Source organism: Asterias rubens, chromosome 16 (assembly GCF_902459465.1).
Source record: "Asterias rubens chromosome 16, eAstRub1.3, whole genome shotgun sequence".
NCBI classification, from domain to species: Eukaryota; Metazoa; Echinodermata; class Asteroidea; order Forcipulatida; family Asteriidae; genus Asterias; species Asterias rubens.
The window spans coordinates 8,430,208-8,457,736 of NC_047077.1; the positions used below are offsets into that span (position 1 = coordinate 8,430,208).

Below are 27,529 nucleotides of genomic sequence, written 5' to 3' on the forward strand. Positions count from 1 at the left end.
TATAACCCATATTCCATTTGCCCTTGTTTACAGATGAAGATCACCAATAATCTACTTCCACCAGCCGACCAGATTCTCCACATGGGCTGGATAGGGGAGAGGCACACCACACCGGTTCAATTAAACACATGGAAACCAAAATTCTTTGCCATCAGGGGCTCTGATATCCTGCTGTTCAGTACTCCTCCAGTAAGTACAGGAACAAGACTATAGAAGGTCCCCTGTCGTTATCTGCAAGGATAAAGACAAGTATTGGTTTTATAGACCAGGACCCAATTTCATAGAGCTGCTATGTACACAAATTTATCCTTGATTTATCTTTGATAAAAACAGGAATGGCAACCAAACTTCCAAGTGATTCTCAGGATAAGCAGACAACAGCTGAATACCAGTAACAAGCAATATGCAACAAATGGAAATTTAGTTGGTAATCCTGTTTTTATCAAGAAAGAAATTTCATGCTGAGCAAATTTTTGTACTTAGCAGCTCTATGAAATTGGGCCCTGGCTGGTAGAGCAGAATGCACTACCCTTTCCAACTTTCCCTGGCTGGTAGAGCAGAATGCACTACCCTTTCCAACTTTCCCTGGCTGGTAGAGCAGAATGCACTATCCTTTACAACTTTCCCTGGCTGGTAGAGCAGAATGCACTACCCTTTCCAACTTTCCCTGGCTGGTAGAGCAGAATGCACTATCCTTTCCAACTTTCCCTGGCTGGTAGAGCAGAATGCACTACCCTTTCCAACTTTCCCTGGCTGGTAGAGCAGAATGCACTACCCTTTCCAACTTTCCCTGGCTGGTAGAGCAGAATGCACTACCCTTTCCAACTTTTTACAAAGCAATTGTGGTTAAGAAGGGTACAAGTGTCATGACCGGGATGCAAACCTGCTGCTGACAACACCAGAGCTTGGGTCCAGTGAACTAGACCACTCGGCCACAACAGACCTTGAATATGGCCTTTTCCTTATAATACTATTTCACTCTCTTTCATTTTGTTTGTTGTTTATTTTGGGTGGTGTCCCCAACCTGTGATGGTCCTTCATAGGGTTCTGTCCTGCATTGCTGTCAATAGCTCTGCTGTCTCCAGTCCGCTGTCTTTCCCCAAAACTTCTAAGTAGGTCAATCATTTTCTGCGTCCATGTTTTGGTTCCCAGTGATTGAGTTTTGATGCAGACTCCTCGCTCCTACTACAGTGCCCAGCAAATCACATTTCACTCGATCTTGCAAAGTCTTCATACAGCTCTGCATTTGTCAATTGTCGTTCCAAGTCAATATTTAGGACAGTCCTGAGCATGCATGTGTAGGTGCCATACAACTCCTTAGCAAGTTTTGATGTAACAATAGAGAAGGACTAACTCAACAGTTGCAGCAACGATTCTAAACTTTAAAACTCCTTTCATTTTGTTTGCAGGTAAACACAAGAGATTGGGTTCGATGTGAGAGAACGTACAAACTGTATGAAATCATCACCAGAGTTTATAAGGTACTCAGTCAAATAAATAACACTATATACAAATATACATGTACATGTAACATACAAGGGAACTAGTTTGTCAACTTCCAATACAGAGGGGAGCTAATATCGACTAGTCACCCAAAATAAACCATGTTATATTTGTTTTACTATACTTCATACATATTCAGTCACCGAAACATGACTTGGAGCAAGGGAAAATGACGACTGTGAAATAAAATGCACAAAATGATAAGTTTGTTCATGTGTTGGATATCAATAGAGAGAGCGATGTTCGTGCATGTATACAAAACAGTACCACGATTGTAAAGTGCATGAAAAGTGGAATAGCGCCCGGGCTGACCGGGCCCTATTCTACTTGTCATGCACATTTACCATGTGCGTGATTACTCGCGTGCGCGCTCGGTAAATAGCTTAAATAGCACCTGGCACGTGATGATGAATGAACCAGTAAGACATTGAATCTCTGTCATGAACATGTATGAGGTATAGTAATAATAAATAAACAGTGGCTCCTCATAACACAGTGTCAGTGATGCTCATGGCGCTTCAACATTATTACCCCTGGTCACTGGGCAAGTTTGTTTCATTTCTTACACCATCTCAGCTCCCTTGGGAGTATACAGCCTGTGCTGGCAAATATGTAGCAATATTACCAAGAAACTTAGTATCATTAAAATGACACTTACATGTAACCATTATTGCTTGTCCTTCAAATGGGACGTTTAGCTGAAGGTTCTGTGTGTTGTGAATGCATGTAAAAGAGCCCAGTGCACTTGTCATTAGGAGAAGCGGGTTGCCCCAGTGTTCCTGGTTTGATTAGCTGCATATTGCGACACTGCACCTTGTAATTAACACCATTAGTAAACCGGGATCGAGGTGGAGATAACTCAATAAGTAAAACCATTACATTGTACTTTGTAAAGGAATAGACTTCATACTTCAACACCAGTTGTTCAACACGTAGCTCCACATATACTTGATAGGAAAATACTGCCAGCACAAGGGGGACTTCACAGTAGTATGCGAGGAGTCTCCTGACTATGACTCGAGCAAGCTACAGTAGTCAAAACACTGAAACCAATTAAGAACTCACTCTGCAGTAGTGCAGTTAATAACGAGATGTACCCTCGTACCACTAAAGCAAGAGTAGTAGTCCCGATTTCTTGCCTTCCACCCTGGTTGTAGTTAAAGGAGCACGTTGCCTTGGATCGGAAGAGTTGGTCTTTGAAAAGCGTTCTGACACCGTTTGTTGTAAAATGCATATGGGTAGAAAGATGTTGTAAAAGTGTTTGATCTACACAAATATGCCTCGAAATTGCGTGGTTTTCTTTTTACCTCGTCGACTAACACGGTCGGCCATTTATGGGAGTCAAATTTTTGACTCCCATAAATGGCCGACCGTGTTAGTTCGCGACATAAAAGGAAAACTGTGCAATTTTGAGTGATACTTGTGTGGATTATTATATTCTACTTTTAAAACATCTTTCTACCCATATGCATTTCATAACAAACGGTTTCAAACGCTTTTTATAGACCAACTCTTCCGATCCAAGGCAACGTGTTCCTTTAACAAGCAGGACAGTTCTTTTTAGAACTGAGATGTTGCTCGAAGTAGATACACACATGGTGTTACTGCAAACCAAATAATTATATAAGTTCTAAAGTTAGACTGATCGAGTTCAACCCATAAAAGTTAGACCGTCAAGCTGGGGGTTAATCTTTAGACCACTTCGGGTTTATCTTTTAACACTGTGTGTGGACAGAATAAAAAAGACCACATTAGGTTGAACTCACAACAGATGACCCATTAACCTCCGTGATCGTTACGTCAACACACGGTGACCAATGAACAGGACAATAAACCGAGTAATGGGGTCGGGTTTGCTTTGACCTCTTAAAACCTTTGATAAACTGTATCAGGTTTATCTCAGTGCTGTCTGAACGCAAGGGGAACCACTGGGTCGGATCTATATTAGTACGCTGTCTGAACATACCCTAACTTAGTATGCTGTCTGAACACACCCATTATAATAATTGTTTTTTTTTAGGATGCAGAGCTACTAGACGACAGGCCACACTGCTTTACACTACAGACAGGAGAGAGTTTTGATAACCAACATTATCTATGCACCCAGAGTAGAAGTGAGCTCAACGTATGGCAGAGTGCCATCCAACGGGCAACGCATACCGTGGTCTCAAAACTAGGAGTAAGTACCCATTTAAGTACCCTTTAACAGTGGCAGTATTGCACGTTATGCAAGGAGTTTAAAGGCACCTTTGGTAATTGTCCAAGACAAGTATTCTCACTTGGTGTATCCCAACAAGCATAAAATAACAACTATGTGAAAATTTTGACTCAATTAGTTGTTGAAGTTGCAAGAGAATAATGAAAGATAAAACACCCTTGCTACACAAATTTATGTGTTTTACCTTTCCTAATAAAAAGGCTTCTAAGTCTGAAATCTTTTAATACTTGAGTGAGAAATTACTTCTTTCTCAAAAACTACACTACTTCAGAGGGAGTCGTTTCTCACAATGTTTTATACTATCAACAGCTCTCCATTGCTTATATCTAGGATAATGCCCGAAGTGCGCTCTATTCGTGGGTAAGAATGGCCCGAGGGCGAAGCCCGATGGCCATTCGTATCCACGAATGGCGGGTTTACCGAGGGCATTATGCGACTTAACCCACACCTGTGACGTCATGCTATTGTTAAATCGCTCCATTATTTTGCACGAATGGCGCGATATTGTTTAATATTTAAGTCAATTGTTGGTATGTATTACGTAATAAGCTTGTCCACTCCAGTGAACACCTGTGGGGGTGTGTGAACATGGTACATGGACGAAGACCAAGATTTAGGAAATACTCTCTCGTTCCTTGGACAGCAGGGGCATCATGGATCGGGAGCGAAAGTGGCAGCAGAATAATGATTTGTTTTCCCTGACTCAAAGTATAGTCAAGTGACAAAAAGTGACTATGACACGGATGATGTTTGTAGCCGACTTGCTCGGTCTACAACAACCCCAATAAGATAAAAGAAGTGACCTACCGTAAAAGCCCGTAGTTTAAGATATTTCTGACATAACTTTGATTAACACCTTTAAGCAAACTTAATGATCAACAATTAGCACCTTGTAAACCCTTATAAGGTGCTAAATAATTGGGTCTCAGAATTAATCACTGCAATAACCTATCTTTCTGAAAGTTTGTATATACTCAGCGCCTTGAGTACCTTGTTTGGTAGATACGTGCGCTATATAAGACTTTGATATTATTATTATTAAGAAGTATCTTTTCAAACTTAATTTTGAGTGAGTTTACTCACTTACCATGTTTGTGTATGATAAATATTAAGCATTTTGAATTAATTTAAAAAAAGAACTGGTTTAAATGAATCTGACTTTTTAAAAGATATGCTTAAAATGACTGGTGTAACTAACTAACATTTCTTAACGTATCAGCTAAATAATAATTTAACAATGTAGCTGTTCACTTGTGGAAAGTCTTTACGATCATTTTGTAATACATGCGTAGCTCTAACCTTTGTTCAACAAAAATATTGGTCTATGTCATTTACGTCACTTACTTTATTCCTTAACTCTATGATGACAGTTTCACCCGTTTGCACAATGGGTGAATAGTTGTACCCATCGCGCCATTCATGCAAAATAATGGAGCGATTTAACAATAGCATGACATCACAGGTGTGGGTTAATACCAAGTAATTTTGTTATGCTAACAACTATCTTGAGTAATAACCAAAAGTGTCCAGTGCCTTAGTTTGACTGAAAAAGGCAAAGGTTGTATGTGACGTCTACAGGGTTGTAATGCTCTCTCTTCTTTGGAAACTTATTTCAGTTCTGTCTTATTTATTTAGACAAAAACTTATGGATGTACGTGGCGCAAAAAGGTGGTGGGTTTGACCTTTGACCTGTCAACCGGCTTCACATTATTTGATGCACAAAACAAGGTAAGACTATACAAGTTTAAATCCTAGTTCATACTTTCTGCGAATGCGAATGCGATACAATTTTTGACGTCACAAATTCACAACAAATAATTTGCATTGGTTAACTCATGCTCAACTCCTGCGAAACGTTCGCTGCGAAAACAGCTCTGTGACGTCAAAAATCATCACGCATTCGCAGGAAGTATGACCGTGCTTTAGACGATTAAAAATTTTCTCCTGTTGTGATCAAAGCAGCGACTTGTGACAACTATTTTGAAAAAAATAAAAAAACAGTACTCATTTTTTTGTAGACCTTTATCTATGGGCACCTCAAAGCAGAGGTTTCCCTTAAGTTTATTTTTTCACATGTTCACCGGATGGTCCCTCTACACATCAAACAAGCTACCACCGTCTCACGTTTCAAGAGTCTTCTTAAAACATTTTGTTCAATTCATCATATATATAATTTTCGTTGTTCATCGGAGTGCTTTGAGAGTTATTTTGGAGGTGTGAGGCGCTATAGAAATGCAGATTATTATTAAATAAATGTGGATGTTGACATTGTTGATCTTCATGTATTTATTTTATTTTAAACCAAAGCAAGCAATTGTTTGGAGATATCGCTTCTCTCAGTTGAAAGGCTCGTCTGATGACAACATTTCCAAAGTGAAGCTGCAGTTCCAGAATCCTAACACAGACCAGGTTGAAACGCAGGTTCGTTCTGATTTATTCTTCTTTAGTAAGTAAGGTTTGCAGTGACATCATGTAAAAATCTCTTTTGTAAGTAGTGGTGGGTCTGAGAAGAGACAGTTTGTACTGGTCAAAATTTCACTCGGTGTGCTCTGACCTTCTGGAGAGATTATTACATGGTGTCATCGCAAACCTCTCTTATTATTTTCCACTTAAGTCTTATCTTTCTCCTTCTTCCCAGTACACTGATTGTCTGTTTCTCATCAAAGTTATAAACCTTGTAGGGTGTCTTGGCCGAGCAGATAAGAGCACTGTACTCTGGCTCTGTTGTTTCTGTTTAGGAGAGTGTGGGTTCGAATCCCGGTCATGACAATTGTGTCCCTGAGCAAGATACTGAACTATAATTGCTTCTCTCCACCCAGGGGTAAATGGGTACCTGTGAGAGCAGAGATGGTTCTTGTGATTGATTTAGCCGAGTAGTGCAAATTTGTTGCACAAGCTGTATACTCCCCAGGGAGCTGGATTGGTTTAAGGAATGAATTAAGGCCCAGTGACCAGAGGTAATAATGTTGGAAGCGCTTTGAGAGACCCTTTGGGTGTGTAAAGCACTGTATAAAACCAATTATTTTTATTCTCACAAGGGGAAACTGACTACTGGGTAAATTTTTTAAAAATGATTTGGGGCTGAACAACTGAGCTATCTATAATCTCATCCAAAATGCTTGGGCCATGTTACGATAAGCACAACCTCGGTTCGGTGCTCTTATCCGTTCGGCCACGACACCCAAAAGAATACGAGCTGCAGTTTGCATTTGACTCCCAAGTTTCTGAATATTTTCCTCTGATTTCAGGAGTTAGAATGTCCACATCTTCGGAAGTTACTTCATTGTATGCACGCCTTCTTATCCACAAAGCTAGCCTTAGTTGACCCAACCTTCATGAGGAACACAGCAGCAATGCCTGGTGACTTAAACTGCTGAGGTTAACAGAACACGTGTCTGGTCTCCAGACTTCTTAGATTGACATTACACATGTCTGGTCTCCAGTCTCCAGTCTCTTCTCTGATGACCCTGATATTTTATCGTTGCCACTCTGGATTCCATACCTGCGCATGTCATGTATACAATCGAACCGGACTGTTCTTACGCAAGAGCCCTTGTGGGATCTTGTGGACAATAGAAAAATAGACCTTACAAAGTTTTACTTTGTTCAACTTGGACCCCACTGAGGAAGTCGTCAGAAACAGAATAATATAACAACAATGGCAGGAGGACACCACAAACTCGGTCTGTGAAATAAAATGTGCCCGAAGACGCAATGATAGAGGGCGCACTATGCGTATGTATAGGACGCACTTTGCATTTGTTTCCTACATGTGCGTAGTACTACATGCGCAGTAACGCACTTACTCGAACGACTCAGTTGTAAGCCTTCTCAATCATCGGTACCACGGTATTCAACACTCCATTGACTTCCGCGTTTACGCTATAGTGTCAATGGTTCCCATGTTAGCATGGAACAGGCTACCAGGACCACGGAAGAAACCATGGGCTCAAGGCTGGTTCCAAGTTGTCAACCTCGGTAGGCAACCAACGGTCGACCAGCTTGGGTTCGAGTCAGTTAACCATGGTGCACACTCAAACTTTCTTCTCGTGGCTTGCCTGGTCTTGTCACCTGAGAAAGAGGCTACATCCATCTATTTATAGAACATGATGTAACGATACGGTAGGTTGGTGCCGTTGGTTTTGTTTGTGAAGAAAACCCAGCCTCAAAACAGCATTTTGAAACCTGCCAATGAAGCTACAGTTGTTAATAACGACATTCGATTTATCAGAATGTACAATCAGTTATTAAGGAACAAAATTAATCAATGAAATATAAAGCTGCTTAAAAAAAAAACTGTTATGATATTTTATAGAATATTTTGGTTGTATCTTGTGGTTTTTTAAACATAGTCAAATTGTTCAACATGTTCAAGTACTTCTGGGGCTACAGTTTCCTGTGGAAGTTCCCCATAAAATCAAAATTTACACTGATGTATTTTCCAATTGGTGTTAAACAGTTCTTCTTTTTCGACTCCACTTCTAGAAAAGTAACAGGTTAGTTGTGAAAGTTAGAGAAATGTAATGAATGTTTTACTTCAAAAACCCAAAGTTGTATACCCTTTTTCCAGTTTTTCCGTATGATTTTTTATAATAGCATTTTTCATCATTGAATGATAAGCGATTCCAGCCTGCAATACGATGTCATGTGGTGAATGCATCTACCCAGTACACAGTCAACCCTCCTACCGTCTGACCATTTGTTATCATCCACTGTGGTTTTCAATGATGGCTGAATTATAATATATCAACCTGCAATATGACATCATGCGATTGATGCATTTTCATGGTACCCAGTCAACACACATTGTTGTAATAGATGTTAAATTTGCATCGGGGATAAAGAATATTAATTTTGTTTTTTACCCATACACCGATGTGTGTTAGCACTGTATACTTTCCCGAGTCCTGTGAAAAAACATCACAGGCATTTTACTCGGGTGGGATTTAAACCCACGACCCTGTTGTGTTGTGTTTTTGTGTTGAGTTTTGTCAACTTTTTCTTTCGCTTCCATGTGGAAAGTGACCATGGCGGGCTTTGTTATTTGCTGCAATTCTACTGGTCGTGGTAGGTTTACAGCACAGAGCTGTTCCCATTGCAATGGACTTTTTACAGCGTGGTCGAGGTAGGTTTACAGCACAGAGCTGTTTCCATTGCAATGGACTTTTTACAGCGTGGTCGTGGTAGGTTTACAGCACAGAGCTGTTCCCATTGCAATGGACTTTTTACAGCGTGGTCGTGGTAGGTTTACAGCACAGAGCTGTTCCCATTGCAATGGACTTTTTACAGCGTGGTCGTGGTAGGTTTACAGCACAGAGCTGTTCCCATTGCAATGGACTTTTTACAGCATGGTCGTGGTAGGTTTACAGCACAGAGCTGTTCCCATTGCAATGGACTTTTTACAGCGTGGTCGTGGTAGGTTTACAGCACAGAGCTGTCCCCATTGCAATGGACTTTTTACAGCGTGGTCATGGTAGGTTTACAGCACAGAGCTGTTCCCATTGCAATGGACTTTTTACAGCGTGGTCATGGTAGGTTTACAGCACAGAGCTGTTCCCATTGCAATGGACTTTATACAGCGTGGTCATGGTAGGTTTACAGCACAGAGCTGTTCCCATTGCAATGGACTTTTTACAGCATGGTCGTGGTAGGTTTACAGCACAGAGCTGTTCCCATTGCAATGGACGTTTTACAGCGTGGTCGTGGTAGGTTTACAGCACAGAGCTGTTCCCATTGCAATGGACTTTTTACAGCGTGGTCATGGTAGGTTTACAGCACAGAGCTGTTCCCATTGCAATGGACTTTATACAGCGTGGTCGTGGTAGGTTTACAGCACAGAGCTGTTCCTATTGCAATGGACGTTTTACAGCGTGGTCGTGGTAGGTTTACAGCACAGAGCTGTTCCTATTGCAACGGACTTTTTACAGCGTGGTCGTGGTAGGTTTACAGCACAGAGCTGTTCCCATTGCAATGGACTTTTTACAGCGTGGTCGTGGTAGGTTTACAGCACAGAGCTGTTCCCATTGCAATGGACGTTTTAGCGACCTGTTAATTCTAAGTTACTGTGGCTGCGACCTCTTTCAGCCTGTTAGTTTTATAGCAGTTTCTACAGAAAAGTTGCAGTACTTTAAACAGAAGAAAGTCCAATGGGTCACTGCTTAAGAGTAGGAGGGTAACATAACGGTATTCTTCAATAGATAAAAGTAGTAAACATGTGTGGTGAACAAAAAGTTGAGAAGACAACTATGGGTACACCTGATTATTGATTATTTGCTTTAATTATTACATATATTATAATTATATACATGTATTATATGCAATGGCATAAACTTTTTGTCTTGTGCCAGTTGAGAGTTGCAATATAGCTGTATCCCGTAATATGCAAGTGACAATGCTGGAGGTTGAAAGACCAATCACAATACCAGGGGCCCGATTTTTTAGGCAGAAAACATTGCTCACAAATTGTTCTGCGTAGCAGAAGTAAGCAGGGTACCAGTCACAGATGGTACATGTCAGATGGTCTTTTGGCTGGTAACCTCGTTCTGGCGAGCATAATCTTGCCATTTTTGGGTTGTTTCTCAGTGATGGAGAAACTCGCACGGTGTCAGTGATTCGCCATTATTGGTTTAGAAAATTAACATAAAACACACAAACAAATTTTGTTTTTACAAATGCCTATTTTTCTCTGATGAATTTAATACCTTCATAGATAAATACTCTCACCTTGAAGGCAAGATTGTTTGAAATTATTCTGAGCAATTAGCGGACAGAATAGATCCAGCCGAACAATTGATCAAGCTGAATAGTTTGATTTGTCAAAAGAATAAGAAATATTTGTTTTTATCAAGTCATAAACAACGAGGAAAATGACTGGGTAAATTGTATATATTTTAAGGTTGAACAAAGGTAAAGTGACTAGAGGGGAACCTGCTACTGTATTAATGTGCAAGCACTCTGCCAACCAATGTGTGATCTTGGGTATGATCCCTGGCTACAGTTAGCAGTTAATGGTTGGTTGGCTTCTGACTGGCACCCCAAAACAAAGTCATTGATAAAATAATGAGACTGCCTACATAGGGCAGGATAGCTCAATTGGCTTTCTCAGATTCAAATTTTGGGGTCTAAATCAAGTTTTGTCTATTACTATAATACTTCAAAGGTGGTCGTTTCTAACAGTGTTTTATAATATCAACAGCTCTCCAGTACTCTTTACTAAGATAGTTTTTTTATGGTCTTTAACTGGTGTTGTAATTAGCAAAATAACCCTGTCTTTAAAAGGCACTGGACACTACTGGCAATTGTCACAGCCAGTATTCTCACTTGGTGTATCCCAACATATGCATAAAATAACAAACCTGTGAAAATTTGGGCTCAATTGGTCATCAAATTTGCAAGACTAATGAAAGAAAAACACCCTTGTTACTTTGTGTGCTTTCAGATGTATAAGCTTCAGTGAAGTCTTATATTATTTTAGTGAGAAATTACCTCTTTCTCAAAACGTTACTTCAGAGGGAGCTGTTGCGCACAATGTTTTATACAATCATCAACCTCTCCCCATTACTCATTACCAAGTAAGGCTTTATGCTAACAATTATGTTGAGTAATTACCAATATTGTCCAGTGCTTTTAACACACAGGAACATAGACTCCCGAAAAAGTCGCAATCAAGATTACTGTGATGACGACTGTGGTTAATAATTGGAGTCATAAACTTGTTTAGTCCTTTGAGGGTTTTTGGTGGTGAAAAAGGGTGTATGTTTGGAGCTATAGACTTGAATAGTCCTTTCATGGTTTTTTGATAATTTATTTAAAACAATTCTGCCCTTTAATATTACCTTTTGGAGAAGCAGATAGTAGGCATGCAGTTTGGAGTACTCTGTATTAATTTATAATGGGTGCGTTCGATTAGCTTCCCTGGGTCGACCCCAGTCTGTCCCCGGTTCGTTTAAATAGCTTTTACGCCATTCCAGGGGCTCATCTGGGTCAGCCCCACTGCCCTGCTTGTGGAGTGGATCACTTGAGGGTAACCCGAGGTGCATGGCGTCACCACGAGAGGTCGAGTGTGATCGTTTGATTAGCTCATGGCAGGGGCTCACTCGGGTGAGCACCGCGGGGTCGACTCAGGGAAGCTAATCGAACGCACCCATTGTTAGACATAGTGAATAATGTAATCTAAAAATAACAATTATAATGAATAATAATTTTACTTTCATTTATATATCTAGACTGTACTGACAAGTTCTTTCCACAATATGTATTTTTGCACCTATGTACAGCAAACAAAGTATTTATATCATATGTATCAAATTACAATCAATTAACATTTGTAAGTTATAATATTTCTTCATGATACTAGTAATTAATAAAGTAATGTGGAGTTTGGAGTACTGATTTAATGTTTCAGTTTGTTTCAGTTGGGTGAGTTTTAAGACACAAGACACTATTGGTAATTGTCAAAGACCAGTCTTCTCACTTGGTGTATCTCAACATATGCATAAAATAGCTAACCAGTGAAAATTTGAGCTCAATTGGTCGTCGAAATTGCGAGATAAAAAAAACACCCTTGTCACACAAAGTTGTGTGCTTTCAAATGCTTGATTTTGAGACCTCTTAATCTAATTCGGAGGTCTCAAAATCAAAATCGTGGAAAATAACTTCTTTCGTGAAAAATACGTCACTTCAGAGGGAGCCGTTTCTCACAATGTTTTGTACTATCAACCTCTCCCCATTACTCGTTACCAAGTAAGGTTTTATGCTAATAATTATTTTGAGTAATAACCAATTTAATTGGAATCGTTTTGATGTTTGTAAATTATAAATGTAGATAATACAATTAAACTAACCTGTCCAAATTTAATTAAATAAAAATCTGCAGCGATTATGTCCATGAAGGATTAGAATGTGAACTGGAATATACAATGAGCTAAACTTCACTACCTCCATGCTCTCAGTAACGGTTCTTGGATTCAAATTTAGGGTCATAAAAACTGATATAATTTTGACCTAACCACATTACTTTGAAAGTGAAATGATTGTCAAAATGCTCTTCTAAACCATTGAAAGTTGCTGTACTTCCCAAATAGGTTCTCCTTGCCATTAAAGATGCTATGCCAAATAGGTTCTCCTTGCCATTAAAGATGCTATGTCAGATTTTTGCCCGATTTGACCCCAAAATTTTGATTTAAAATTCAATGGGTATTTTGATGGGGGTCGAGAAAGTTACAAGCTTTCATTTGAGCCATTGCTCGAAAAAGTCCGCCAATTATTAGTAGCAGTGAAATAAAATGCTCAAAATTAAAAATCAAAAGAAACGTTTTAAATTTTTGACATGGTTCCTGACCATTAAAAGTAAAAGTTAAACTTTGTTTTCGTTAGAGCGGGTTATACGCTTTGAAATACCATTCACTAAAAAAAAATCTATTTTTTAATGTTTGGGGCAAAAAATCTGACATAGCATCTTTAATTTAAGGAGTGGTTATCAAAAATATACCTTCCCTTTTTATCAAAACAGAAAGATTGCATCAGCAGACTGATGAGGTGTGTCACCAAAACAAAGACAGTGCCTGGCACAACACCACTTTGTTCTCATGTTTTTCAATGTTTAAATCGGCACAGCTGAGAAATCAAGCGTAAATCAGCCGATCAGCTGAAATGTTGCATGACTGCACATACAGGCCAACTTGCCAAAAATGTCAACAACAAAAATCTTACTTAGTGACATTCAAAAAGTCAATGTTAATTTTTATTTTTTATTGATTAGCTATAATAACATGAGCTGAGAGAACCAGATATTTAAGATCAATAAGTTCTCCAACATCAATAGTTTTCAATGGCTCTTCGTGGCTTAAATGAACAACTGCTCCTCACCAGGCAGACATGTAAATAAAGTATACATCCCAGTCTAGCATGGGGATTACTTTTGTCTGTTCGCATGTTTGCTACATTTTTTTCTTTCCTGTTGAGTTTGAATGTTCAATTTGTTCTAGGTTTAGTTTGGGAATTTGTATTATTCGTGGACAAGTTTCCCTACCATGCCACCACTTTTTCATTATGATTCAATGACATAAATAGTGTCTAAATTACCGAAATTATATATTCCTTTTTGAAAAACAAAGACTGATAAAGTGGTCGCAGGATACGGAAAGTGTTCCTTATTATTGTTGTGTGACTGCTTGTGAGATTGTAACAGAAAACAGCCGTACATAATTATTTCCGAGGACATAAAACGGCCGTCTACAAATAAAGCGCCCCACCACCACGTGTTTGACAGCGCGCCCTCAAAATTTGTAAACAAACTCACACATTCGTCTAGCAGCAGACGTTGAATGTCAAAATTGTTTTCTGCCCGCGCGGGAGTCCTGAGAACTAAATTCTGAGCTATTTTGCAGTATTTCTACATTGATTGAGTGCTGAGACGTCATCGTGGCTGATCTCAATGCGTGGATAACACTAACACAACCATTTTATGGTAAGATGCCGTTTTTTTAAGTTTGATTAGGAGATAAGTTCCTCGGTTCATTTTACGCACAACTGAAGTGAAGTGGCATGTGCTTGTGCAACACGCTGTCCGTGTACAGCGCTTTCAGGCGAGCAATGGTTACGTGTACAGTTTGTCCTGCAACAGGTCACATGTGTATTACATTTTGTTGTTTTTTTGAGAGCTCTGAGAAGATCGGGCGAAGAGCAAGGACAGAGGAAGAGCTAAAATGACTGCTAAATATAAACAAAGTAGTCGAACGGGGAGGGAAGGGCTAGATGCATTCTCAGGACTTTGATGACGACATTCTGGCAGTTGCCATCAGTTCCCATTGGCTGGGTGTGCTATAATATTTTGTTAGTACATTGACACAAGCAGCCTTTACTTTGTCAGTTGCCCAATCGACACCCCTATTTATTAAATGTTCAGACGCTCTTGCATATATTTTACTAACCCAAGCCCTAACCCTAGCAGGCTTGTAAATAATTTTTTTTTGAAACAGGGCTTGAGGGTTATCGGAATATGAGGCAGTCACCATTTCAATGATATAACATTTGAAGTATTTTAAAGACACTGGACACTATAGATAATTGTCAAAGACCAGTCTTCTCACTTGGTGTATCTCAATCTATGCATAAAATAACAAACCTGTAAAAATTTGAGCTCAATTGGTCGTCAAAGTTGCGAGATAATAATAAAAGAAGAAAACACCCTTGTCACACGAAGTTGTGTGACTTACTGTGCTTGATTTCGAGACCTCAGATTCTAAATCTGATGTCTCGAAATCAAATTCGTGGAAAATTACTTCTTTCTCAAAAACTACATTACTTCAGAGGGAGCCGTTTCTCACAATGTTTTATACTACCAACATACATACTTATTTTGAGTATTTTACCAATAGTGTCCACTGCCTTTAAAACTACAATTACCACTCATAGTATCACACCAGTATGATAATTTATATTATATAACACCCAAGCAGATCCTTGCCATTTGATTGGAGGATTGTCCGTCACGTGATAGCAAATAAAAGTACCATTGCACGCTGAGTCACTCACCGTGCTTTTTCGTTCCATCCGAAAAGTACCAATGCACGCTGGCAGCGTGCAATGGTACTTTTCGGATGGAACGAAAAAGCTGAGTAAAAACATCACTGCGTGCGCGTGTCTTTGGTAACGCAGCAGGTGTTACTGCAAGAAGGCATAGTAAAATTACTAGCATTCGGCTTCTACAGTTGAAATTGTTTGTTTTGAAAGTTGTATCTTTCAATCAAAATGACAAAGATCTACTTGGATGTTATATAAAACAAATAATGAATGTTTTTCATTCGTGCAATGGTGCGAATATGTTCATTCGTTGAAAGCTGGAATGTTCCATTCAACTCGGCTCCGCCTCGTTGAATAGAACATTCCATCTTTCAACTCATGAACATATTCGCACCATTGCACTCATAAACATTCATTATGTGTATACTATTGGTATAAGAATTATATCATTAAAATAGGCTGCCATTGCTTGTTTTGTATCTTATTTGTAATAGCCTTATAATATACATTGTAGCATCCCATAATGACAACCATGTACTCTTACTATGTGCCAAATGCCATGTTAGTAATCATCAGAGGGGAAGGCACTGTCGGCACGTATTTGCCATGCTAAATCAAATATAGTGCAACCCAATTTGTAATTTTATACAAAACGCTAAATTGCCATGACCCTGTCTCTGACAGTAGTCCTATCTGACAAGTGACATGCTGGATAGAAAATATCTCTGGAGAATTGGTAGTGGTATGAGTCTGACCTTCGTAAATAGTTAGGCTAATTGAAACCAATCAATTAAAAACTAGCTACTGACTTTGCACTTTCTCTTAGTCTTAGCATAGAGTAAGGGTCTTAGGGCCATGCCACACAAGGCAATTTACAGGCAACCAGTTCCAGGCAATCTCCAAGAGGAAAAATCATTCACATTTCTATGTTGAGGGATTTTTCTTGTTGATCATAAGACATTGTTTGAAAATCGACTCATGTGCTACCAGAGTGCTCCTGTAGCATGCACTGTAGTTGGTTGCCTCCAAGTTGCCTGTAAAAGTTGCCTTGTGTGACAAGGCCCTTAGACTAGAGGTGAATAAATGTACACTGTATGTATGGGACCATGATGGAACTAAACCAAATGTCTGCAGGCTAAAGGAGACCATCAGTGTTTGACTTAGAATGGTTAGAATGCTTGAGATAAATGCATCCTGGTGTATGTAACCTGAAGAGTGTGAACATTAGGGTCCTTATCCCTCATGTGTGATTCATTTAGACATCATCCAAGGTTTTGTTTCTGAGAGAGTCAAGGGTTTGAGTAAACACTTTGTGGAAGCTCCCATCTCCCATGCATATGTTAATGTTATGCCCATTACGAAAGTGTTAAACGGAATTTCTTTGAACATCAGGCCTGGAAGTAATTCACGGAGGCAATGAAGGCAATTGCCGCTATGCCCCCTGGTCATGGCCTTGGTGCCCTTAAAATGCTCAAAGTAGAAATTTACCAATTTCTCTTAGGGTGCCCTTTACCAAGGAGAAAATGCCTTGCTTTGTGCCCTTGTCCTTTCAGACCAGGAACATGGAAAAACGACCGGATTACATTAATTAGCACCAATCATCTACAAAAATATCAATATTTTTCCTAGTCTGCTCAAGGCAGTCGCATTATTCGCTCCGAGAAGACGCCGCTGTAAACCCACCCGTATATATACCCTGTGCGTGGTGCGTGCGATCACACCGCATGACCCACCCGTATACACACTGTCACATCGTACGACTACTGTGCACACAAGTCATCTGCACTTGTACCACTAACCGCATGCGGAGGCCGTCAGGCCGACAGCCTTGTCGGGTCTGTAAATTCCGGGTTTAATGTGTTGTATTGAAAAATTTCCACTTGTGGAAAAAATTGGGGGGGCTCTCGGATATGCTAGTATGCAGCTCATGAATATGTATATCTTTCGTCAGACCTATCAGACAACACAGGATGGGAAGCAAATGAATTATTCATTTTGTTGACGTCCAATCACGCACGCCTTTCATGCTCGCTGAGCGTCCGTGGTGGTGGTGTGTGATGTAGACATGTCTCGTCTTTCGCGGGCATTGTGGTAATGAGCTGACCGTGGGAACTCTTCGCTTATTATAGTAATGAGGTCAGTGGCTTCAACACAGACCCTACAAGGCTGTCGGCCTGACGGCCTCCGCATGCTATGCGGATAGTGTACGGGGGCATCGTGCCGTGCGATGTTACGCACAGTGAATACGAGTGGGTTTTATACAGCGGCAGTCTTTTTTTCGGAGTGAATAATTCGACTGCCTTGAACTAAATTAATCTACATCAAAAAGGTATATGCTTGGTAATCACTCTTAAAATTGATGGCAGTTCACACTTTTGGGTAGAAGCATACAGCAGCTTTCGATAGCATAAAAAAAAACATTTTGAGAGTCAATTCATTTTGAAATATTGTGAACAATCATTCCACAATTGTGGTAATTTCTTATTCATCATGTTATTTATTGGCAAAATGTTGTTATGGGATGTGTCATAAAATACTGTTGAATGACACTACATTCATATTGCTTCTTTTCAACAGTTGGAAAAAGCAATTACCACGCAAAAATAGTGTTGAAGTTCTCAAATACTGTGCTTTGTTCATGGCACCTGAGGGGTAGCCAAGCCCAAGGGGTGCCATTTGCCCCCCCCCCCCCCAAGGGTGTTTGCCCCTGAGGGTGTGCAAAACATAGAGCCATCAAATAGTGCAACAATTGTTTTGTTATGTGGTAATAACAACCCATTGAAAAGGAAACAAACATCGTTAGGAGTGATTTATGGGCAATGAGAGTCAGTAGACAGCAAACATGAACAACAATGGGTGTTTTTTTGGGGGGTACAAACATGTTTTTGTCAACTTTTCCCATGGCACCCCAGAGGAATGTATGGAACCTAAATGCCATGGAGCCTATTTATAATATTGTACAGGGTGCTGGAAACGACCAACTGTGGGAATGATCAAAATATTAATCTTGCTCTGTGAGATGTTGAACTTTGGTGACATCAAAAAGGGTTCCTTACCACAGTTATTGCGCACCTTATAAGTGCGTGTTATTGTTATAGGCCTTTCACTGATTATGATCCATCACTTTTCATGTTACCAGCAGCCAAATTCACAAAACGCTAGGATTAATCCTATCTCAAGTTAGGACGAGTAACTCTTTCTAACTTAGGATGGGTTGAATGCGTCCTATGCCTTTGGATACAGCAACTCGTCCTAAGTCCTTATAAGATTAATCCTAAGTTAGGAAGAGTTTGGTGAAAAATAAAAATTCCCAATCTGTTTCTGTGGTCAAACAAACAAACATTGTAGCCACTTTTACCAGCATTGAATGTACAGGACCCTAGCCTAGCAAGTCAAAATTTACGCGTCACAATTTTGGCATTTTTATGTGCTGATTTCTTGAAGTATTCTGTGACTTTTCAACAAGTGGATTAGAATCAATTATCACACAACAGTAATTTTGAAGCAGAATAAATATCCATGCATTAAACACAGTGTGACAAATAAACAATTGTGCAGGACCCTGTTGACACCAGTTGAAAAATCCTGCAAATACTTATGTGAATTTCAATCATCATAGTGGAATAAGCAATAAGCAGTCATCATGCACCAGCAGTCATCATACAGTTTAAAAATATAGAACTATACAAGTAGTTAAAACTTTAAAAGCACAAATGGTCATATAAAAATACAAATCTACCATGTAACTGATCCTTCTTGCAATGGTTTCAAGGGAAACATTTTTCCACCTCTAAAGTAATCCTGGGCAGACACCTGACTTATGGACACCACGTCCAACCAAAACACAAATTCACTACCTCAATTGTAAAACTGAAAATTCAAGAGCAGAATTTATTGAAAAGTTTCTGCTCCAATAGGCTGGTGACAAAGTGACAACTTACCAAAAATAAGGTCAATGTGTTTCAATGCTAAAAACTGTGCATGGTTTTGCACCTGACTTGCACAATAGATGGAACCCAAAGTTTTGCAGCTTTGTTATTTTCTGTACGGTTGATCACACAAAACATGAACTCTGTCTGTGACTTTTAAATGTCAGCTATACCAATATTGTATAAAGATTTGAAATTCAAGTAATAAACCACAAGGGAAACTGGTATTCAGTTTAAGCTTGGGCGATATCGATTTATTTTATTCACGATATATTGCCGACAATATATCGCGATATTCGATATAATCGCGATTAATGAAATTTGACATCATCAGTCTTCAAACTCCAAGTGAAAGTTGTAGAAGAGACAGTCATAGCTTAAGAGAGGTGTTCTAATGACCTATTCTTCTGGTTTTACTCCAAACCTATGGGGTGCAAGATGTCTCAGCTAGCAAATACATCGCAATATTTAATCGATATTGCGATATATCGCGATTATCGCGATATCGCGATATTTTGATTAAAACCAAATCCATCCGATATCGAAACCGTTTCCAAATTAATATCGCGATATTCGATAATATCGTGATATCGCCCAAGCTTAATTCAGTTGAATTGATCGATGACCATAGAGCAAGAAATCACTGCTTTACAATGACCCAATTGTTGCATTGCAAACCAGGTCATAGATTTATTTAAAAGCACTGGATCTTTTAGATATATATTTTGGTTGTGAAAACTGTTCATGGCTATGATTTGACACTAGAGCACAGGCTTAAAGGCACGACACCATGGGTAATAGTCAAAGACCAGTATTCTCACTTGATGTGTCACAACAATACGCATTAAATATATAATCTGTGAAAATTTTGACTCATTATTTGGTCATCGAAGTTGCAAAAGAATAGTGAAAGAAAAAACACCCTTGTTGTGCAAATTTGTGTGCTTTCAATTTTTTTTTTTTATTTGAGTGAGAAATAACCTCTTTCTAAAAAACCGTTTCTCACAATGTTTTTAACTATCAACAGCTCTCCATTGCTCGTTACCAAGTAAGTTTACCTTGTGTTTACCAGGGAATATTGCGCTTAGCTAAGCGCAGTATTTTCTTGTAAAGCAGATGTGCTTGGCACTGTAAGCAATATACTAAAACTGGCTGAGTAGAGCCATGAAATTTGACCCTGGAACCAATTTCATAAAGCTGCTTAAAGGCAGTGGACACTATTGGTAATTACTCAAAATAATTGTTAGCATACAAACTTACTTGGTAACAAGTAATGGAGAGCTGTTGATAAGTATAAAACATTGTGAGAAATGGCTCCCTCTGAAGTAACAAAGTTTTTGAGAAAAAGTAATTTTCCACGAAGTTGATTTCGTGACCTCAGATTTTTTCGAGACCTCAGATTATTTGAGGGTCTCAAAATCAAGCATCTGAAAGCACAATAATTTACAAAGTTTGTGTGACAATTAAGGTTTTTTTCTTTTCTTCATTATTATCTTGCAACTTTGACTACCAATCGAGCTCAAATTTTCACAGGTTTGTTATTTTATGCATGTTGAGATACACCAAGTGAGAAAACTGCTCTTTGAAAATTACCAATAGTTTCCAGTGTCTATAAGCAGAAAATATTGCTTAAAATTTTTTTGCTAAGCAAAATGGAGCACATTATCAGTCGTAAATATTACTAGTGAGTTTGCTAGTTGGCTCACTAGCAACCTTATCCTGGTAAGCATATATTGTGATTAGCTACTTTTTGTACTCAAGAAGGTCTTTGAAGTTTGGCCTTGTTCGTTCCTTTTGACGCCTCTTGATATTTTAATTTACATAAATGACTGTAAGCCTCAAGGAGGTGCTTTAAAACCAAATGAGTAGGTGCTTAATCTAATAGCCATTCTATAAATCAATGATGGAATTAATAGTGGAGGAAGATAATGAGGATGCATATATTCCCTGTTATGAGAGGTTTTGTGTAGCTGCGATGTATGCGTCGCTGAGGAGCACGCATATTATTTGATGAAATTGTTAGTATTTTATGGCAAAAATATTTGTATGACTTGTTGCATGCTATTTGTCTGCACAAATTTTCGCTTGGAGTTAAACAAAAACAAAATCATTGATTCACCCAGAACCAAGAGGAAAAAGTGTTTTTTTCGTTTGAAACGTCAAGACCAAATCAGTCTTTTTTTCTGAGCCAACCAAAAAACAAAAACATGGTTGGAACCGCAAGTTCACTATATATAGTTTATTCTTATTATTCACACAGATTACTTTTATAATGCATTCTTACATTGAATCACACACACAGGTCTGACGACCCTTATTACACGTTTGACTGATATTTCCACACTACACTGTTTCAATCTAGCATTGACCCCAGCAGAGTGCTCGGTCCCCTTGGAAACCAACCATACTCAGATGGTGTGTTGAGCAAGTTGTTTTTTACCCATGTGTAGAGAATTACATTTGTGGAAAATAAGATGATTTCTCGTTGAGCAGTGTGAAAGCAGCAGAGTAGATTTTAAAAGTGTTGAAATTGTTTGTGATGAATTTGGATTTGTAAATCATTATAACGCATTGACCGTTGCATAGTGATCAATCCCCTTGGAAACCATCCCGTGCTCAGATGGTGTGTTGAGGTTGTGTTTTTTATCTGTGTAGAGAATTACATTTGTGGAAAATAAGATGATTTCTCGTTGGGAAGTGTGAAAGCAGCAGAGTAGATTGAAACAGTGTTGAAATTGTTTGTGATGAATTTGGATTTGTAAATCATTATAACGCATTGACCGTTGCATAGTGATCAATCCCCTTGGAAACCGTGCCCTGCTGGTGAGATGGTGTGTTGAAGTTTTGTTCTTTATCTGTATACAGAATTACATCTGTATACAGAATTACATTTGTAGAAAACAAGACATAATATCCGAGTGGGCAGTTTGAAAGCAGCAGAGAAGGTTTGAACAGTGTTAAAATGTTTGTGTTGAACTTGAATTCAGAACCATGCAGCATTGACCCTAGCAGAGTGCTCAGTCCCCTTAAAACCCTTGCCCTAGCTGCTCTAATGGTGTGTTCTGAGGTTGTTTTTTGTTTAACTGTTTAGAGAAGTAGAAAATAAACTGATCGCGCATGGTTTTTGACAATATAATTTCTACTTGTTGAAACGTTATGAACGAAACAATATGCATTTGTGCACAAATGCAATCATGTCTAGTTTCTTCTTGTCGTGTCCTGTCAGGGGGCCGCATGGTATGAAAACGTCTTTGGCATTGTGAGCTTTCCTGATCAGCGTGAGATTAAATGAAGCCTGCAAATAGGCATCACAATTAAAGGTTTCCCCCAATACAATGTACAAACATGTTAACAAAAGTAATACGAACTCACAAACAAACATCAAGAGAAAACATTTGGAATGCTCCAGATTTGTGGGCCTGGTAGGACTTTAAAGGGTCATGTACTTTTTGTAGGACAAAAAACACAATGTCTACAAATTTACACTAAACTTACACAGTTGTACTGCTTGCTGAGGTGTTGTAGTTTTTGAGAAATGATTAAAACAATGTCATGAAAATCATTTTTGTCTCAGTGATCATGTGACGAAAATTATTTTAGAATGTAAACATGTATTTTCAAGACATTGTTTTACTCATTTCTCAAAAACTGCAGCACCTCAGTAACTAATATTTTAAGGTACGCTTTCTACTATCATTATCTTCAGATGGTGTAAGTTTAATGTAAATACCAATAGTGTCCAGTGTCTTTAAGTACTTTCGTGGTTATATATGTCCTTCGTCCTCATCTATGATTTAAAAAAGAAACTGCAGAAGGAGCAGCTGTTCTTAGCATCGACTTGGTACTAGCACATCATTTATAATCCATTAGAAAATACTATAATGATTTCAGTTTATACAAGTTGTCCTTACGGTGCACCTTCAGGCCTGATACTTCATGGAGACACTGAAGGTGATTGCCTCCATGCCCCCTGGTCATTGCCTTGGTGCCCTTGAAATGCTCCTTGTAGAAATGTTTAATTTCCTCTTAGGGCGCCCTTTACCAAGAAGTCAATTTGTCCCCTTGCTCTTTCAAAACGAAGCATCATGCAGGCCTGCCCCTATTGATCTATGCCTTCACCTTGCTCCATGCCTGCTGCAAACAGCGTTGTGTTTGCACACGGCACACCACTGCTACAGGTGATTCTTAATTAATTGGACGCTTTCGTTGGATCCTGCATAAGCGTACATACATGCAGGCCTGCCCCTATTGCTCTATGCCTTCACCTTGCTCCATGCCTGCTGCAAACAGCGTTGTGTTTGCACACGGCACACCACTGCTACAGGTGATTCTTAATTAATTGGACGCTTTCGTTGGATCCTGCATAAGCGTACATACATGTACGCGGCGGCGGTACCATGGTTGACATTATGTCCTGTGTGCGTTGCCGTACGGACTAACAGACAGCTTTGGTACGACCCTCTCTGTGTTTGTGGTGCTCCCACAATGTAGGTCAAGTTTGTTTGTTTTCTGGGATTTAATGTGAAGTCTTGGATTGCTTGGGAACAATTTATAAACCAACAAACGTAAGTGTTTTGTTGTCTGTAGTTCATTTGAATACATGAGAATTTAGTTTTCCCTGTTGTTTCCACGCAAGGACTAGAATTATGTTAATTGATTTTTTATAAATTCAGCTCAATTCGTTAATCTAAGTTGTTGTTTAACAGGTGTCTCTCAGGGAAGGTGTGTAATGTACGAAAACAAAATCAATGCTTCATGTTTACATTTAATCTTAATGTTTCTCAACGTCAACATGCATTTTAACACAATATTGTTTATTAACGTTTTGCAATTAATAATAATGAGTGTAATAACCACGCACATTTTGCCAATTTGTAAAGCTTCATTAAGTATTCATGAAATTGTATTTTTGTGTTGCATGGCTGGATTTTTGCTGAAAGAAATTGTTTTCTCTGGACAATTTTTTTTAAGATGATGCCATCGACTTTGCACAAATGAACGTAGGATACAAAATTATTTGTACAAGCCTGATGGATGTGAAATAATAATTTTTCAGTGGCAGATTTATTTTGTGCAATACGTGCAATAAAAGTTTTTCTCAAATCTATAGAATCAGTCAAATCAGACAGAGTACCTTCAAATGCATATTACTGTCTTAAGAAAATAGCGCATTTCTTTTGCAATACCCTAAATGAGAGCTGATAACCTCTTAGGTCTATTAAAATAAATTCATTAATATTATAGTCTTGGTAATTTTGGTACTTATAGTAGTGTTTGGCAGTAAACAACTATTGGTAAAGAGCATTTATTGGGGAGCTGTTGGTATTATAAAAAATTGTCAGATAGAGGTAATTTTTCAACAAATAAATTTGTATCTATAAAAGACTTCAGGCAAGAAGTTTCTTTCATCAGGCAGCTGAATGCAGTTTCATGCAACAACAATATTTTCATTAAATATTCTCTTGCAACTTTGATGACCAATTGAGCTCAAATTTTCACAGGTTTGTCATGTTTGTCAAAGGTCTGTTTTGAATTGTGTGCTAAAAAGTTAGGATACATCAAAGTGATGATACTTGTCTATGTCTTCAAATCTTAATGACAGCTAAGCATCTTTAAATGCACTGTCGGCACAGTTTGTAGTAGTCCAAAAGCGACTTCTTTATGCACAGTGGCTGTGAGTGCACTGTTAGAGATTTCAACAGCCGTAGATGTCATCTATAAATAGCCCTTCATACTCTCTAATAGGATCTTGTCAGACATTAAAAAGGGGCCAAGTTGGACTTTGTTCCTTTCCTTCATAGGCCCATTAAGTGTTTAGTTAGAGTGGGTCCGATGTTTACCAACTTCACCGTTGAGATGTAACTGGGGAGGTCCTAGTTAACATTCCGTCCATAACAAGGGCCAAATGTCTGTTTCCTAGGAGCAAATTGCTAGGTTATTTTTTTTCCTTTTCGTTTTTTTCCCCCTTTTCGTTCTTTTCGCCAGAGGTTTTGGATAAAATGCTGCAGCTATTTCTGAACATTTGTTGCTGTTGTGTCATGTCATGCATGATTACGATGGAGTCATGGGAGGATGGTTAAAAAGGAATGTCCATTATCTGCTCTCTAGTGGGGGAGGGGTTTGCGAGGAGGGGGAGAGTGAGGGACGGGAGGCTGCAGGGCTCCCTCACTACCAGGCTTGTGTATCTGCCGATGCGTGCAATGTACATGTCACACACACAAAATGATTATGTTAGTTCAAAGTTTGTGATACACATGAAAATGCTTCCTTTACTTTAAAATATAAATGAGAATTTGTTTTAGTAATATGCTACGAAAGCTCATCATGTTTTTAATGTAATTTTTTAGTCTTTAAATGACATAATAATAACATAGGGGATAGAATGACGTAAGGAACTATAGGTAATAGAAAAAGTATCAAAAAGTGGGGGGAAAATATAAAATTTAAATAGGATTCCTATGTAGGATTTATATAGAATTTTCGTCACTTCTTTGATTCCTATATAAGATTCCTATAAAATTCTTATAGTTTGGTTTGAATAGCTGAGTACAGCTGGTACAACTGGTACCTTTACATGGTGCTTTAAAGGAGTAGGTCTCTTTCTTCAATAAGGTACCTCCCAGTTATATATAACAACTAGAGGGCGCACTGGCCTATATACGCGCTCCGGCATTCGCGCAGGCGGCCATTTTCTAAGTTGACAAAACTGGCATCCCACAGCGTGTGTTTGTGTAGCCATTTTGTAAGTTGAACAAAACAGCATCGCGTAGGGCTCAATAAACACAAACTCCAACGTGTGTTTCATATTCAACGCGCGTACATAATGGCGCGCGCATGTCTCGTTTTGGTCCCGTCGCCGTTGTGCAAGAAGTATCACCCGTGCGCCCTCTAGTTCTTATATATAACTCTATGGTACCTCCAAATTCTTTGCAGCACAAAATGCTGAGTGCTTTGATACGTCACTAGTGATAAAGCACTATTTAAGAACCTATAGTACCATTATTATTATTACAGTATACATGTATAACTATCATGACTTAACATGTAGCTACAATGACGTCAATTTCAAAGTCAAGATTTCAACACAACGACTTCTGTTTAAAAAGTCAATTGGCCCGGTACTCCCATTTCCGGGTATTTGAAAGTAAGAGAAGCAGTTGAAAGCTTTGTGGTAGCAAACAGAGCTCTTAGCTATAGATGCGTTAACCCTGAAATGGTTAAGTGTTGCACTGCGATAGATTCCGTTGAATGAAAGCGACAAAAACGCTCCACAAAATCTATTATGAGCACTGATAGTGGAGCCACAGATCATACATTATAAACTATGCCCTGAAAGGATTGGGGTACTTTCAAAAACACATTGGGGTACTCAAAACACAATGTCAAAAGTAAGTTGCATTTTTGAGATATTGCCGAATCCTCTCTGATTCCAGAGTGCTATGTGACTGTTGCCTCCATGCTCAAGGTAGCCATGGCAACGTCACACTAGATTTCATACTCTCGTGTCAAGGCGTTAGTAAGCTGTTACCTGTTTCTTCCAATGCTGGAATGGTTTAAATGGTCGAATCATTGTTGGCCTGGTTTAACCACAATGAAACTTGGTTCTTATACGAGACCTGGACCCAATTATGTCACAGTTCTTCTTATCGCCAAACTCTGCACTTGTGATCACTATCCTCCACATCATGTGCAAGCACCGAGTTTCTGCGCTAGCTGTGTAAGCGTAGAATGCCTTGTTAAGTGGAGTGCGCACGAGCACAAGCTAAAATTCCCCGCTAAACCCATGCAATGCGCTTGATGTAAGCACAGAATTCCCTGCTTCCCCGCTAAACCCATGCAATGCGCTTGATGTAAGCACAGAATTCCCTGCTTCCCCGCTAAACCCATGCAATGCGCTTGATGTAAGCACAGAATTCCCTGCTTCTCCGTTAGTGCAGGGCCCAATGTCATGGCTCTGTTTACCGTAAGCACAGAATTGGCGCTTGCGGAAGCAGCGTATTTCACGGGTAAGCAGCAAATTTTGGCTTCTGCGCATGCGTACTCCACGTTACTAGGCATTCTACGCTTACAAGGTTAGCACAGAAATTCGGAGGCTTGCATGTAAGCAGGGAATCGTGATCATAAGTGCAGAATTCGGCGGTAAGCAGAGCCATGAAATTGGGCCCTTTTGTTTTCCATTTTCTGTTTTGTTCTCGGTATCTATAAGGTAGTGAATAGGTAGAGGCACACTTTGCATCCTGGTGATATGATCGTAAACTAAACACTGTAATCCCTTTTGTTGTTTCACACCATCTTCTCAGTGATGGTGTGATAAGCAGATGTTGATGATTCAGGTGTTGGGGTTTCCGGGTGCTGT

The 27,529-nt window shown here is 39.2% G+C and overlaps 1 protein-coding gene across 2 annotated transcripts in view; it reads left to right on the forward strand.

Annotated features, from left to right (window-relative positions):
• Positions 1 to 8,583, forward strand: part of LOC117300871 (gamma-2-syntrophin-like) — a 32,669-nt gene extending 24,086 nt beyond the window's left edge. For both annotated transcript variants that reach the window (XM_033784724.1, XM_033784725.1), the window contains exons 12-17: positions 34 to 189; positions 1,410 to 1,481; positions 3,524 to 3,682; positions 5,357 to 5,449; positions 6,029 to 6,142; positions 6,970 to 8,583. In XM_033784724.1, the coding sequence (XP_033640615.1) occupies positions 34 to 189; positions 1,410 to 1,481; positions 3,524 to 3,682; positions 5,357 to 5,449; positions 6,029 to 6,142; positions 6,970 to 7,098 (723 nt within the window). In that variant the 3' untranslated portion in view covers positions 7,099 to 8,583. The remainder of the gene's footprint in view (positions 1 to 33; positions 190 to 1,409; positions 1,482 to 3,523; positions 3,683 to 5,356; positions 5,450 to 6,028; positions 6,143 to 6,969) is intronic.
• The last annotated feature ends 18,946 nt before the right edge of the window (positions 8,584 to 27,529 follow it).